Source organism: Silurus meridionalis, chromosome 27, assembly GCF_014805685.1.
Source record: "Silurus meridionalis isolate SWU-2019-XX chromosome 27, ASM1480568v1, whole genome shotgun sequence".
NCBI classification, from domain to species: domain Eukaryota; kingdom Metazoa; phylum Chordata; class Actinopteri; order Siluriformes; family Siluridae; genus Silurus; species Silurus meridionalis.
Genome location: NC_060910.1, coordinates 7,639,261 through 7,654,580, shown reverse-complemented (window position 1 = coordinate 7,654,580; position 15,320 = coordinate 7,639,261). Strand labels below are relative to the sequence as shown.

Genomic DNA, 15,320 nt, shown 5'->3' with positions numbered 1-15,320 from the left:
AGTGAACTCCTGCAACGCCCCCTAGTGCTCTAATCACTGTTGGTTCAAAATACAAATTAATTTGTCATTTTATTATATTTAAAATATGTAGCATTTAAAAGATGATCTGCACATTATCGTTTTCTATTTCCAACAAGACTGATAACTATTTAGAACTTTGAAAAATATAAGGCCCTAGAAAAACTATAATTTCTATAATGTGACATGCAAGTTTTTAATAATTGTATTAATTTATCCACCTGCCTTGGAGTCATGTTTGTATGTTTTGCTTCGATTTTTTAATTCAATGTGTTTGAATTCAATTAGTGCATTGAAAGAAAAATAGCCTAATTGGGAAATTAGTATTAGGATCAGTCTATCAAGTCTTTATAGCTGATGATTCTGTGTCCGGACCCCTCATCAGTACAAATCTAAACTACAAGTGCAGAGTACAGTTTCATTAGTTTTGTTTGAAGCCCATGGAAAGAATCTCCTCCTGGGATTGAGGAAAACACAAAAAAAAGGAATCTTGTGTATATATATTTTCTCATTAAGTCATTTATTGTCGTAAATACTGTTACAAACATTCCTGCTATGGCGTAGGAATGTGGCTCAATGATTCATCACAGAAAAAGCTCGCAAATAAATAAACATTGCCATTGCTTTACAGAAAGTATTTTTTTCTTCCTATTTCTTTACTATATAGACAAACATAGATATAAGTTTAAATACATTCAGAGCGAGTGCATAAGAAACACTAGTCAAACCCACCATCTACTCTCGTCTTTATCTTCTAATTAGAACAACACCAGGCCCTGTGTTAATTTTCGCAGTACAGACACGAGTGTGGACGTCACATTTTAGTCCTGACTGCGTCTCACCAATAAGCAGCACATACTGTGATTCTGTGATTTGATTTCAGCGTGTAAAACCAAAGCCAACATCATTAAAGCTTGCATATATGTGGCCTTGTTTGTATGAACAGAACTGCACTATTATAGACTTCTATATTTCAATCGTTGAATTGGTTTCTGCAGTACAATTTGACTTTGACCATGTTAACTGAAGCTCAGTTAAGTGCGTCACACTCTAGCTCAATGCTGTCATATGTCAGGACATGTTGACAGTTTTAATGGGTTTGCTGTCAACACGTCCTAGAAGCAGAAGGAAATCCTTTTGTAGAGATAAAGAGAGCACCGCACGAGTCCAGTCCTCTTGCCACCTGCCTTGCAAATTCGGAAAAAAGGTACATACTGTATATACACGATCACTGGATGTGTATACGGAAATGAATGTGCGTATATAAATATATATTTATATGCAGTTATGTAGCTGGTTTTGTTTTACAGTGAAGTAATTTTGCCGTCACACGTTTTCACACCCACTACTAGCATGAACGCATACCAAAGACATGATTAAGACCATGCTTAAGAAAAGTACCGTGACGCCGTCCTGCTTGTGTGTCTGTGGAAATGACAGCAGTCGTAAGGCTGGGATTTTTTGAGATGAGACGCAAAGCAGTGTGTGTGTGTGTGTGTGTGTGTGTTGTGTTTGTTTGCGTGTGTACAAGAGCCACGTTTGGGTATATGACACGAACTTGCTGCAGCAATATCGTGGCTTGTGATCGTGAATGACGGATTCTATCCATGGTACCACTGACATCACAATGCTTCATCTTCCTGTTGAGGACATATGCACCTATATACCGATACTGATATATACTATACCGATACAATGTCATTTCACTGCATCATTTGTATTGTATCGTCTGTGATTAAATAGAGACTATCCAGGGCAGTGAAAGATGCTCAGTCTGCAAAACTGAGAGACTCCTACCCTGGGGAGAACTCTTAGTCTATCACATTTATGAGGATGGAACATTGGAGAACTCGTGGCCAACCACTATCCAATGCAAATTTCCGAATCTTGAAAGCTGAATTCTTGAATTATGGTCTCATCAAGAGCATCAATTGTTATTTTTACTTTAAACTAAAGAACTAAATTTATACTTTTCAAAGACAGACCAGTATATCACTTCTAACCCTTTACACACATACAGTATTTCTTCAAATAATGTTTCAAGTATAAATATTTTTTCAAACCAAAATAAAATACTTAGTACATCCGTACAACAGAATTATCCTTAAATATAAAGAATCGATAAGAAAAATTTGCCAAAAAAAAAAAAGAACAATATGATCTGTACACTAGAAAATAGTGGAAATGATTCAGTTGCAAATTTAATCAAACGAGCAAACAAACTAAAAATTGGTCACAATTCTGAAACTTGTATATAATTTTCACATTTTTTTTGAACAAAGTAACTAAATTCTAATTCTGACTTAATTTGGTCTTAACGTCCCACCAATAGACAAATCCTGGAATAAGAGCTTGTGTTTGTCTGTGCTGTATCTAGATGTGATCAGCTCTGAGGTGTTTGTGTCTCGCATTACTAATTTAAGGCATTAATAGTCCATGTTGTGCATTATATCATTTAGTGGTGTGTCATTCGATCAAAAGAAGTGGAAACTCGTTATTATCAAATTGATGCTGTCAACTAGACTCGAATGACAATTGTACTTGGTTTAATATTTTAGTAGTTTGTCAAATAAATCTATACTGAGATTCTCAATGGATCATTTCTTAACATAGGGGTGTCCGACTATCAAAAAGAAAACGGCAAGAACCCCTTTGTGTGTGTGAGACGACAGAGCACACGGTTCTGTTTACTCTAATTAGCATTTACTCTGAGAAATGCACACTTAGAGCCTGCAGGCCTTCAGAAATGTTCAGTCTGCTCCTCCACACCCTGGCTAACAGCTGCTCGTTTAGAACTTGAGTGGAAGAGAATAAAGCTGGAATGTCTGATGGTTGCCAGGTTCAAATAAATCACGTGGGGGGGGGGAGAGAAAGAGAGAGCTTTCCACAAATAACTTCAAACACACTGCTTGTACATACTGCATGGTCAAACAGTGTGAAATAATATAGACAGAGTGTAAATTTCTGTTGGGAGAATTCCGTGTCGTGGAGCTCTTTCTTTCTGTGCCTGGTTCAGCTTTTTTTACCTGGGCGAGAACACGGGTGCCGAAGTAGAGAAGTAGGCTGAAAGCCTTGTGCTGACAGGAGGTGGACAGCCAGTAGGAAGAAGGTGAATCATTGTGGATAAATAGTGGTCATGGATTCACATAATCATCAGTCCACAGGATAGAGATCAGGGTGAGGTGAGGTGAGGTGGAGTGAGACGAGGTGAGGTCAGGAGGTTGAGGGGTATTCGTTGTTCCTTTTAGATGTAAACTGGCTGCTCCTGGGCTGTCAACAGGCGGTACATGGCAGCAGGCATTGTCTTCATGTGAATCTGTTTCGAGACAAAACAGAAGGCACTATTAGACATTATACACTGCTGTCCCATAGCTGCGTAGGAGGTAAAGGAAACACAGAAAATGCACTAATGCACTAATCCACTGTTCCACAGAAACCAATTGCACTCAAATGATTGTGTATAACATGTTACACACCCTTACCTCACCAACTGCATTGGATAGAATGTGTACAATCTTCTCATGAGGAGTCGCAACCACGCTCTGGCCATTGATCTCAATGATGCGGTGACCAACGCGCACACCACCTCGCTCAGCTATCCCTCCTCTCATAAGGCTGCAAATCTAATGGCCGACAAGAAGACAGAACTCTTTAACATGCTGAGTGCTTCCAAAACCGTATAGGAACATCTGCACATTTTTTATAACTTAATTTTTTTCTGGCAGCTCATCCCCAACACTCTGCCTTCCCTGATTACTAACACCTGCATCTTGTTTTATTTGTTCCACAGGACTGTGTATTTACCCACATCTTAGCGACTCAGTTTATGAAGCCAAGCAATTTTCCACGTTTCCATGTTTACTCTTGTTTGTTCTCTGACTTCCTGTTCTGCTGATAGTTAAGTCTATTGCCGAGCCGTTAACATCTTGTGTTTTTTTTTTTTTTACCATATCTGTAGCAGGCTCGCAATTAGCATAGTCATTAGCTTGCCATTATTAGTCTACGTCCTGTTTTGCTCTTTCCTGCCTTACAACATCTTTACTCTTTTGTAATTGGCTTAGTTTAGCATTTTGTTTGTTACTAGCCATTTACTAGACCTACTTTTATGTGAAAATGTGCTTTGTTACTGTATTTTGTTACTTTCTAGTTTTAATGAGTATCAAAAACATAAGCCATTTTTAATCTTTTAATGACGTTACCAGTTTCATTTTGCAGTCAGTCAGTCAGCTCTGAATATTTGGTTTTACTTTATTTAAATGATTTACTTTAATTGTATTTGTCCATTAAATATTAATGGTTCTTCTACTGTATTTTTGACCAACTTGTTTGATCTTTGTTTTACAAAGGTTACAACTTTTATTATAATAGATGTGCAGAGAGAAATTCTCTTTGATTATGTAACATATACTACAGTAAAACCCTATTGTACGAGCAACTAATAGTACGAGCAAACGAAGATATGAGTGACCTTGCTCGCAAAATAGGGTAACATTTTTAAAGGGTTTTTTTTTTTTTTTTTTTCGAAGGCATGAGCAAACCCACGCTGTCGGTTCCCGAGGGTAGCATCGTCACTTAGTTCATCTCGTGTCACTTGGTCGCTCTCGTTGTTCAGTGCAGCAAAAACTTAATTTCTTTAGTGTTATATTTTTATTTCACTAGAAATCTTCAGAAATGTCTCCCAAGAAAATCAGTGATGGTGCTGGGAAAAAGAAAGTAAATAGAATTACCATTGAAACCAAGAAGGAAATAGTGAAAAAGTACGAGAGTGGTGTGCGTCTCACACTCGCAATCAACCACTACCACATGGGTAAGTGTTAAATTATGTTTACCGTACGGTAATTTGCGGTGTATTTGTTTGTTAAAATAGGCTACAAAAACTTTTTAAGTGCAGAAATAAGCGATCGAATGAGGTCTCGGAACGGATAAAATCACTCTTATATTTATTCGTATGGGGAAAATGAGTTTGAGCGTACGAGCAAATGCACCTATGAGCAATTTCCAAGAACGAATTATGCTCGTCCAACGGGGTTTTACTGTATAGCTGCATTATACACAGACAGACAGACAGACAGACAGACAGACAGAGAGAGAGAGAGAGAGAGAGAGAGAGAGAGAGAGAGAGAGAGAGAGAATAGGTTGAGAAATACTGAAGTATTGCTTAACCTATCAGCAGTTAACTGTCAGGTTAAGAACTATCAGCAAATACCCACAATGCCATTCTGCACACTGAACCCCAACTGATATCTCAGGTCTGGTCTTCTGATGAGCACGGTGGTGACTGGTGGGCATCTCACAATATTCAGCTTGATCCTGGACTGGTTCTTCAGCCCCTGGGGAACAAAGTACCCCACAACAAGATCACAATTTTACATCATTGCTTTAATTGGAACTCAAAGTCCAGAGTCCAGAAAATCAGAATATTTGAAAAGATGCATATAGTAATATATAGTACATTACTATTATAAAATGCAAAGCTGTGCACCTTGATGATGCTCTGGCAGGTGGAGAGAGGAAGTCCCACCAGACTGGTGCCATTGATGGACATGATCTGGTCTCCAATATTCAATCTTCCAGATTTTTCTGCTGGCCCAGCATGCATCATGTTAGCAATGATGACTGTAGGCAGGATGGAGCCCCAGCCTGACTCTACAATCACCACTCCTAGGATCTCTCCTTTCTGCTTCTCTATGTAAACCTGAGCAACATGCACACACACACACACACACACACACACACACACACACACACACACACACACACACACACACACACACACACACAGTGTAAGCCCAGTGATTATATTATCGCTCACTAATGTTAGCCAGTGACTTTTGTCCTGCAAACAATCGGTATTGTTCACGTACGTCTTTACAGTTCTCTGATTTAGAGAAGTGTATGAGGTCATCGTTGTACATGTCCTGTGTGTTAAGGAGGTCACTGTACTCTTTCTGGCTCAGGTCCTCAGGATTGATGCCATTGGCTCGCAGGAATTCCTGATATGCTACACTGAAGGCCTGTCCAATGGACTGTGCTATGAGTTGTGCCTGAGGACAAAAAAAGGAAAAAGAGAGAGTTTTTATTTGACTTTAAACCACTAAATTAAGAATAGAGTAAAAAGGAAAGTCAAGTTTGAAAAGCTTAACCACACTATAACTATAAAAAAGAACAATTCACAAGAGTTACAAATTTAGAAAAGCCTTTGAAAGCCTACCAAAGAAGAATTTGTCACTGAAAAGTTAAAGGCAACATACATCCCATCAACCTTTTAGATTTTTAGAGTTTCAAGTACATGCCTCGGTACTCATCGTTAAATTTTACTCAAGTTGGGACAACTGAAAAATGTTTTGGCACTCATTACATGCTCCGTAACTCGACACCGACTCAAGATTGCCTCAGTCTTGTGGTAAAACTGATGCATGAAGAGTTTCATGTTAGCTTGCGAACAATGCCATAGAGTGCCCTCCAAAGTGTTCTCTTTTGTATTTTCTCTACATTTTAAGCTTAAATCATGGGCCCTAAAATGGTTTAAATTCTACCAATAAGCCTGTTAAGGATAGCAATGAGGCTAAAAGGCAATTAAGGAGAGACAATATGGAAGTAAAAAAAACGATCACGGACAAGTATGAGGGCGGTATGAATACAACTAGCTGCTAAGTACAAAAACATCATGAAAAACATCATTGCCAAGTAAAATGTAAAAAAATTGGATTTTCTTTATTCCTTATACAGCACAGTACTACACACACACAAAAAAAAACACTTGTTCAGTACGTGTCAGTTTCAGCACGCATAACGAGTTCCGGAACGACAAGTACTGAGGTATTTCTGTAAATATTTTTATGAGAACTTTTCCCATTTTCTCAGAACTATCAATTCCCACCCACCAGTCAGCCCTCACTCATCGTACAACACATACTGTTAGGAAGTTTTCCTGTCTAGCTCGAAGGACCATATAAGGATTCTCACTATCTGGTGTGCGCTGTTTAGGGGATTGTACTTGCCCCAGTGTGTCAGTAAAAACACGGTACAGGATTCAGAACACTCAACTTTACTGGGTATAGGATAGATCGTATATGAGGTGATTCTTGCTGTCTTCTGCTAGCTGGGACGGTGCACTGTGATGTCATAGATAGCTTGTCATTGCTTGGTAAACTGTATATCTGCCTCTAGTGGTGAAGCATGGAAATACAACTGAATAGGAATCGATAGGTTACTTAACGTAACCCCGGTTCTTTGATAACAGAGTGAGGTGTTTCACTATGGGAATCGCTTTGGGCGTGACCAACTACGGAAGCTCTAATGACACCACGTCTGTCTTGACAGACAGGTCGACCTGAGATCAGGCTCCGCCCCACCTTTATCCCTCAGGTCGACACCTTCTAACATCATTGCAGCGAGATTTCTTCCCGTCCCCGTGCAAGGAGGGAAGTGCTGGTGAAACACCTCACTCTGTTATCAAAGAACCGGGGTTACGTTAAGTAACCTATCGTTCTTTTTCTAACTTCGCTCGGTGTTTCACTATGGGAGATATAGACTGCTCCCGGATTGCACAGGTCAATCACATAGGCTCAGAACGCCTGGCACTCAGCACTGCATGTGCCAAGGATGACTCAGACACATCTAGTCTATAAAACCGCACAAAGGTGTGCGGCGTGGCCCAGCCAGCTGCCGCACAAATATCCTGAACAGAGACACCCTTAAGCAGGGCCCATGATGTCGCCATCCCTCTAGTAGAGTGGGCCCTCAGACCCGTGGGAGCCTGAGAACCACCGCATTCATACGCTATAGATATGGCCTCCACAATCCAGCGGGACAGCCGCTGACTCGACAACGGCTTCCCTTTGTGAGGGGTAGCCCAAGACACAAACAGCCGGTCCGATTTTCTGAAACCCGCTGTTCGCTTGACATACGTATGGAGGGCCCGCACCGGGCACAAGGAACTCAAGCCATCCTCCTCCTGAGGTGGGTGAAAAGCCGAAAGTTCCGTAACGGGACATCTATAAGAAGAATCCACCACCTTAGGCACGAACGCCGGGTTAGGGCGAAAGGAAACCTTCGTGAGCCCAGGGGCGAACTGTAGACAGGACGGACTGACAGATAGGGCTTGCAGCTCGCTCACACGCTTAGCAGTCACTAGAGCCACAAGCAGCACCGTCTTAAGAGAAAGAAATTTCAGCCCTATGCCATCCACCGGCTCGAAGGGGTGATGAGAAAGGGCTTCCAAAACCAAGGACAGGTCCCACTGAGGCACTAACCGCCGAGACACCGGCCTTATACGGCGTGCACCTTTCATAAACCGGCTAATCAAAGGGTGCCGACCCGCAGGTTCGTTATTAAACCCGACGTGACATGCGGAAATAGCCGCCAGATACACTTTCAAAGTAGAAAAGCTCTCCTTTATCCAGCAAATCCTGGAGAAAACACAAAATGTCTCCCACAGAACACTGGAAAGAGACAATGTGACCGCGCCACACCACTCCTCAAAAACTCGCCATTTATTGTCATAAAGCGTGCGAGTAGACGAGGCCCTGGCACTCTGGATAGTGTGTATAACCGACCGGGGCAAACCAGCCACACTCAAGTTCCACCTCTCACGGGCCAGGCCCAGAGAGCAATTCTGTCCGGGTGCGGATGATAAATCTCCCCGCCCGCCTGGGACAGAAGGTCCCTCCGTGGAGGGAGTGGCCAAGGCTGATCCGACAGTAGCTGAACTATTTCTGCGATCCAGTGCCTGGAAGCCCAACGTGGAGCTATCAGAATCAGTGACAAGCTGAGTTCTCTGACCCTGGCCAGGGTGGGGGAAATCAAGCTCAGTGGAGGGAACGCGTAGAGAAGAACGTTTGGCCACGGGTGGGCTAACGATCCACACCCAACGGTGCATCTTCGTCCCTCAGAGAAAAGAACAGAGGACACTGAGCGTCATGAGGCGAGATCACGGCGGCCCGGCCGTATCTCTGCCATATCTGCTCCACCACCTGAGTGTGCAGTTTCCATTCCCGTACAGAGGGTTTCCCTGGACAATAGATCTGCACCCTGTTCCATACGCCTGGAACATGAGTCGCCCTGATGGACAAAAACCTTGTGTCGCACCACATTATCAGTTTCCTCGCCAACTGATGCAGCTGGAGGGAGCGCACACCTCCCTGCCGGTTGATGTACGCGACCACTGTGGAATTGTCTGTTTTCACCAACACATGTCGGTCCTTTATGAAAGGCAGAAAGTGTTTCAGTGCCAGAAATACTGCCAACAACTCCAAGTAGTTTATATGTCTCGGGATCAGCTGTGGTGGCCACACGCCGTTCACAGCTCTGCCCATAAGGGTCGCACCCCAGCCCTTCAAAGACGCGTCCGTCGTCATAGTAACTCGTGACGACACCGCCCCCAAGGGAATCCCCGACCGAAGAGTCGCGGGGCATCCCCATTGGCGGAGCGCTAAGACGCACGAATGTGTTATTTTTACCGGCCGATTGAGATGACGTCGGGGACATAAGCGCAACCGCGCGACCCATCTCTGAAAATCTCTCATCATGAGAAGTCCCAGACGCACCACAGAAATCACTGAGGCCATTAAACCCAGCATTCGTAGGCACACTCGGAACGGGACCATAGACCCAGCCCGAAAACGGGAGCGACACTGAATGAGAGATGCGATTCTCCTCTCTGTCAGCGTGACTCGATAAGAGAGGGAATTTATACTGAGTCCCAGATATTCCGCGCACTGCGCGGGACACAAGCGCTCTTTTCCTGTTTATTTTGAAACCCAAGCTGCAGAGATGAGTGACTACGCTCTCCGCATCTCTGACCGCTTGCTCTCTTGACGAGGAGCATATCAGATAATCTTCTATATAAGACAAAATCCGAATGCCGCTGTTTCTCAACGGCAAAAGAGCCGCCTCCACACACTTGCTGAAAGTTCTCGGAGCGAGAGACAGTCCGAACGGAATGGTTTGAAACTCGTAGGCAGTGCTTCTGTGCGCAAACCTCAAATATTTTCTGTGTGACGGGTAAACGTCTATGTGAAAATACGCGTCTGACAGATCGATCGTCACAAACCAATCGTTTGGACGGATCGACCGACAGAGTGCTTTGTGTGTCAACATTCTGAATGAATATTTTCTCAGGTGTCTGTTTAACACACGCAAATCCAAGATCGGACGGAGAGATGCGCTCCCTCTCTTCGGGATCACAAAGTACCGGGAGTAAAAACCCTGACGGCTTTCCGCCTCCGGAACAACTCTGATTGCCCTTTTGCTCAAAAGAGAGTCGATCTCGGTCGTTAGGACGCGAGCCGACTCCCCTTCGGCCACCGAGATCAACACACCGTTGAATCTGGGCGGTTTCATTGCGAATTGAAGCCTGTATCCCCGTGAAACCGTGTTTAAAACCCACGAAGGAACCGCGCATGCGCGCCAATTGACGAGGTGCGCAGAAAGGGAACCTGCGCGCACACAACTCTGGTCGCGCATTGATGACGTCACAACCGTCGCCGCGCAGTGGTAAAACTGGGAGGGTGCACGCCGGGATCTCGGGATTTTCGCACACTATCGCCCTCGGCTGATCGCCTGGATGCGAAAGTGCCACATTTATTGTGTTTTGTATTGTAGAACACATCGCCCTCAGCCCGTGGCTTGGATGCGATGATGTCATCTTTATTGCGCAATCGTCCGAACTGACGTGCGAGGGAACAAATGTGGGAGTGCTTGGTGACACTGAACATTTTCCTTAAGCCTCGAACTCGAGGAAAACTAGAGAGGAAGCCCTTACGGAACTTAGAACCGGCTGTGTTCTCTTCTCCTTTTCTTCGCCAGCGGAGAAAGGAGGACAAGAGAACATTCGCGTGTTAGGTCGCACGCTTCTTCTTCCGCTCCTCGGGGTGGGGCGGACGGTTTTTAGCCGCCGCGGCCGCAAATGAATGCTTTCCCCACGGTCCCGATCCATCCGATCTCGGACGTTGACCAGCTTGCTGTCCGCCGAGAGTCGATCTTGAGCTCCTAGCGTGTATCGGTCTTCCTCGCAGCCGCTGCTGCGGAAAACCCCGTCGCGCTGGCTGAGGGGGCGTGCTCTGAGACAGCTTACGAGGCAAACAGAGGTTGAATGCTTCGTCCTCCTGTTTCCTGAGAGTGCTGGTTTCTCTCATCTTCTCTAGAGCAGGACCGAACAGACCTTTAGCGGGGTCGTAGGCAGCATCCATGACGTCCGCTTTCTGTGTGTCACCCAAGCCTGACAGGTTGAGCCACAACGCTCTCTCACCTGACACAGCCAAACCCATCACGCGGCCGCAGCCCTGAACTGCGCCTCGTGAAGAGCGGAGAATTAGGTCGTTCACCACACAGATCTCGTCCCAAAGTACCGGGTTCGGTACTCCCGTGTCGAGCTGTCGTCCCATCTCCTCTAAAATCTCCGCCTGGTACGCGGACAGCAAAGTCACCGCGTTTAACGAGCACACTGACTGCGCTGCGTATTTGTACACCCTCTGATGGATGGACGCCGTCAATCTCTCGATTTTCCCAGGCAGCGCAATTTGAGAGGAGGCAGATATGGAACGCCGATTCGGATGGAGGTGATAAGCCACTGAAGGCTCCACGGCTGGGGGTCCGCCAACCCCAGCTCTTCCATCCCTTGAATCTCCAGCTTGGAGCACCCTTTGCGGAAGCTTGCTTTTGAAGGGGCTAGACCAGTAGCGAGACATTTCCTTCATGCAAGCTGGCACGGCGGGCAGGAGCTGTCTAGCGGCGGGTTGAGCAGGCGGCAGCCTTTTCCCGTCGTAAAGGTCTCTCACCGCTCCCTCCGCGTCCTGGGCCGTGGGCCAAGCTAGTCCTAGCTTCGCCGCGGCTCGTTTGCATACCTCGTGCAGGTTACCTTCGGCCTGTGAGGTTGCATCGCCCGCGCTCTGGGGTCTCGACTGTTGGGCCGGGAAGGGACCACTGTCGTCCTCATCCTCGTCCTCCATATCCAAGTCGAGGAGGTCTGAGTTCGCGTCTGCGTCCTCGTCGCCGCACGGTCGCTCCTCATCCTCCGCGAGGAGGTTATCAAACAGAGGCGGCATGACCGGCGATTCGGCCTCCATCAGGTCCGCCCAGCTCGTGGAAGCTCGCGGCTGATGTTCAATGACCGTAGACCTCGCGGCGGCGCCGGACAGACACGGGTCCTGTTGGTTAGCCACCGCTACTCTCAGCCGTCTCTCCAGATGTCTCACCGGCAGCGGCGCGGTGGCGCATGCGAGGTCGCGGCGGCGTTTGGCGTGCCGGGCCCATGCACGTGATGCACATCGGGTGAGGGTCCCTGCCCGAGATGGTCGCTCCACATGATGATGGACACGGGCGGGATACAACCTCCCTGATCTTCGACTCATTCCCTTTGGTGGGGGGGATGATCGTAGACATGGCTGAGTACGGTAATATTAGACTCGTCACAACACGTTAGTCTGCCGATGTTCGCAGGGTAGTTAGCCCTCCGAAGGCTTCGCCGACGCCGCTAAGCCTGCAATAGCTTGACGCTACTACGTCCCTACCGTGTAACTTAACACCCAGCAGGTGGAATAGGAATAGCTCGCCTCGACGCGGACGCTATTCCGTGATGTCGCCAGCACGATTCCGTACGACTGACCTCGCGTTCGGTGGCGGAAGCCAATGACGGCCCGCACGATGAACAGTTAAGCGAAACCAGCCGAGAACAGGAAGTGCTGAGAGAGCTTAGTGTAGTCCCTCACGGGAAGAAAGCGCGAATGATGTTAGAAGGTGTCGACCTGAGGGATAAAGGTGGGGCGGAGCCTGATCTCAGGTCGACCTGTCTGTCAAGACAGACGTGGTGTCATTAGAGCTTCCGTAGTTGGTCACGCCCAAAGCGATTCCCATAGTGAAACACCGAGCGAAGTTAGAAAAAGAACCTTTCTTACACATACCAACCAGGAAGGTGAAAGTTAACAGGTGCTTCCTACAAGAAACATGCAGAGATAAGTCACCTAAACACATCTTTATAAAACTGCTGTTTATTCTGAGTCGTTCATGATGTACCTGACAGGAGAGAGAGAATACCATCCTGTCCATCCAGAGTGCACAACCAATTTTGTTAACTTGGCTCCAAACCAAGGATAGATGTAATATTATCAGAATTTAAATCACAAACTATAAAAGACTATGCTGACAAACAAAGAACATTTAGAAGATTTCTGTATTAAAATACATTGTCTAATCAGCAAGAAGTTGAAGTTACTGAAGTTATTCTGCAGATTATTGATGATTAAAAATGTCAGCATCCAACATCCCAGTGTTCTTTGGAAAAACTCACATTAACCATTTATTTGAAAAGAAAAACTGAACTCACATCTTCAGACTCAAACACGTGACAGATCATCTTGTACTGGCGCTTTTCATCTTGGGCTGGATCGGATGCTTCCATGTTCTCCTGAGAGTCAGAGCGAGGCATTCTTCTCCTGGCCATCAAAACCACAATGTTTCCAATGTCAGCAATGTACGAAATGGTCCTTAATGGATGGTCCATCATGGTCTCCTATAGGGATGGCAAAAGTACACACATCTTTTACTTGAGTAGAAGTACAAATACTCATGATTTAAAAGACTCTGATAAAAGTTGAGGTACTGACTATACTTTTTACTCAAATTAAAGTAAAGAAGTTTGGACTTTGACATGTACTTTAGTAAAAATTTGCCATTACTACTACCTGTTTTAGTGTAAATTTTTATTTTTTTACAAATTTGTAATACTCTAATCAACATGAGCATGGACAAATATGGATGCTTTATGCTAATGTATGTTCATTATTTGTGAAACCAAAATATCAACATAGGGCATGAAGACAAAATATTCTTGTAAATGTTTAAAGTATGTATGGTGTAAAAGTAGACTTTCTATTCATATATTTATTATGTCTGTAAGACAAATATGAACTGAGATTCAGGTTGTTTTACTTATGTGTCTGTGAAGAGAGATGACAGAGACGGCAGAAAGCGCCCCCTGTCTGTTTTTATTTTATTTTACAAAAGTACAGAATTTTGTTATTATTAGTTCATATCATTGAGATTTGGCGCATCAGTAAAAACAAATGTTTACTGATTAAAATTCATTTTTCGTGATATTTATTTATTTCTAATTTTAATAAAAATGGTCAAACAGAAATACCGTTACATTAGTGCTGTTTAAATGAATTTTCGTTTATTTGTACTTTGTTACTTCCACCTCTGGTCTCCTATACAATATAGAAAAAAAGTAGAAGATAACATAAGTACAGACTACAGAGCTACAGCATGGAATAGAGCATTAAGTTAGTGACACGATTGGTAGATTCCAATAAAAAGGGTTCTGCATATTTATCTGCATGGTTGAACAGTAGACTTTGTGTGTGTGTGGTGGATACAATTATAGTGTTTGAGGTGGTGAGTTTTGGTACCTGAGAGTCAGCATTCAGCACTTTGATTCTTTGGGTGGAAATGAAGAGATCCACCTCTGTCATGGGCTGCGTCTCACCCTCAGGGGCCTGCTGACACAGAAATAATTTCACTGACCATCAGCCTCTCACCTCACCTCACCTCACACACACACGCACACGCACACACACACATACACACTTGCCATTAACAGACAGATAGAAACACTGGCAGATATAAAAGAAGGTTAATATGAAGGTTAATACAAAGCCCAGATGATGTGCAGTGAAGGAGAAACGTATGTCTGTTTCAGTGACCTTGGTCAGCTTTGTAATGTTATATGGCTTTTTCCCAGTCTGGGCAAGAATGTCTAAACAAGTGTAACATTAAATCTCCTTCAGTAAAAAGTCTGTGGCTCCTGCATGGCTGGCAGGCTGGGGTTAGTGCGACAGTGGTTAGTGTCCTCCTCCATTTGAACGATTTGTTTAGTGTTTGTGTAATAGAGAAGAGTGAAAGAAATGAAGGAGTGACTGAGGCATCCACTACTGAAAAATTACATAAGTGGCATAACAAAAGTCAGAGTGTCTGGGGCACATCTTAGAAAAAGGGAAAAACACAAACACAGCACATCACTCTAGAAAAGAAAAGAATCTCAAAAAAGAGAAGAATGTGGCAGAAGCTCATGCTTTCTGCATCCAGCAAAAAAAGGCTTCCATTATCTTTAGTTTTGGATTCATGTCAGACATGAAATGAAAAGAATGGTACACACTTTACAGACAAATACAGTATCTGACACAAGGGGGTTACAACTTGTTGCTGGATTCAGAAATACAGCAAACAAGAGAGAAGGTACTGGCAGAAAACTGAAAGTGCACAAGCAAAAAAAACTCAAAAAGGAAGAAGAAAGAGAGAGAAAA

General features: G+C 44.4%; 1 protein-coding gene across 5 annotated transcripts in view; it reads right to left on the bottom strand.

The window, feature by feature from the left end:
- Positions 1-517: 517 nt before the first annotated feature.
- The window catches only part of apba1a (amyloid beta (A4) precursor protein-binding, family A, member 1a), a 63,171-nt gene continuing 48,368 nt past the window's right edge, over positions 518-15,320 (bottom strand). For 4 of the 5 annotated variants that reach the window (XM_046841303.1, XM_046841302.1, XM_046841306.1 and 1 more), the window contains 7 exons: positions 14,427-14,513; positions 13,343-13,528; positions 5,883-6,062; positions 5,501-5,713; positions 5,229-5,348; positions 3,501-3,641; positions 518-3,334 (listed from right to left, as the gene is read on the bottom strand). In XM_046841303.1, coding sequence (XP_046697259.1) covers positions 3,263-3,334; positions 3,501-3,641; positions 5,229-5,348; positions 5,501-5,713; positions 5,883-6,062; positions 13,343-13,528; positions 14,427-14,513 — 999 coding nt within the window. In that variant the 3' untranslated portion in view covers positions 518-3,262. Of the gene's footprint in view, positions 3,335-3,500; positions 3,642-5,228; positions 5,349-5,500; positions 5,714-5,882; positions 6,063-13,342; positions 13,529-14,426; positions 14,517-15,320 lie in introns of all 5 variants that reach the window. The other variant, XM_046841305.1, reaches the window with a different exon arrangement.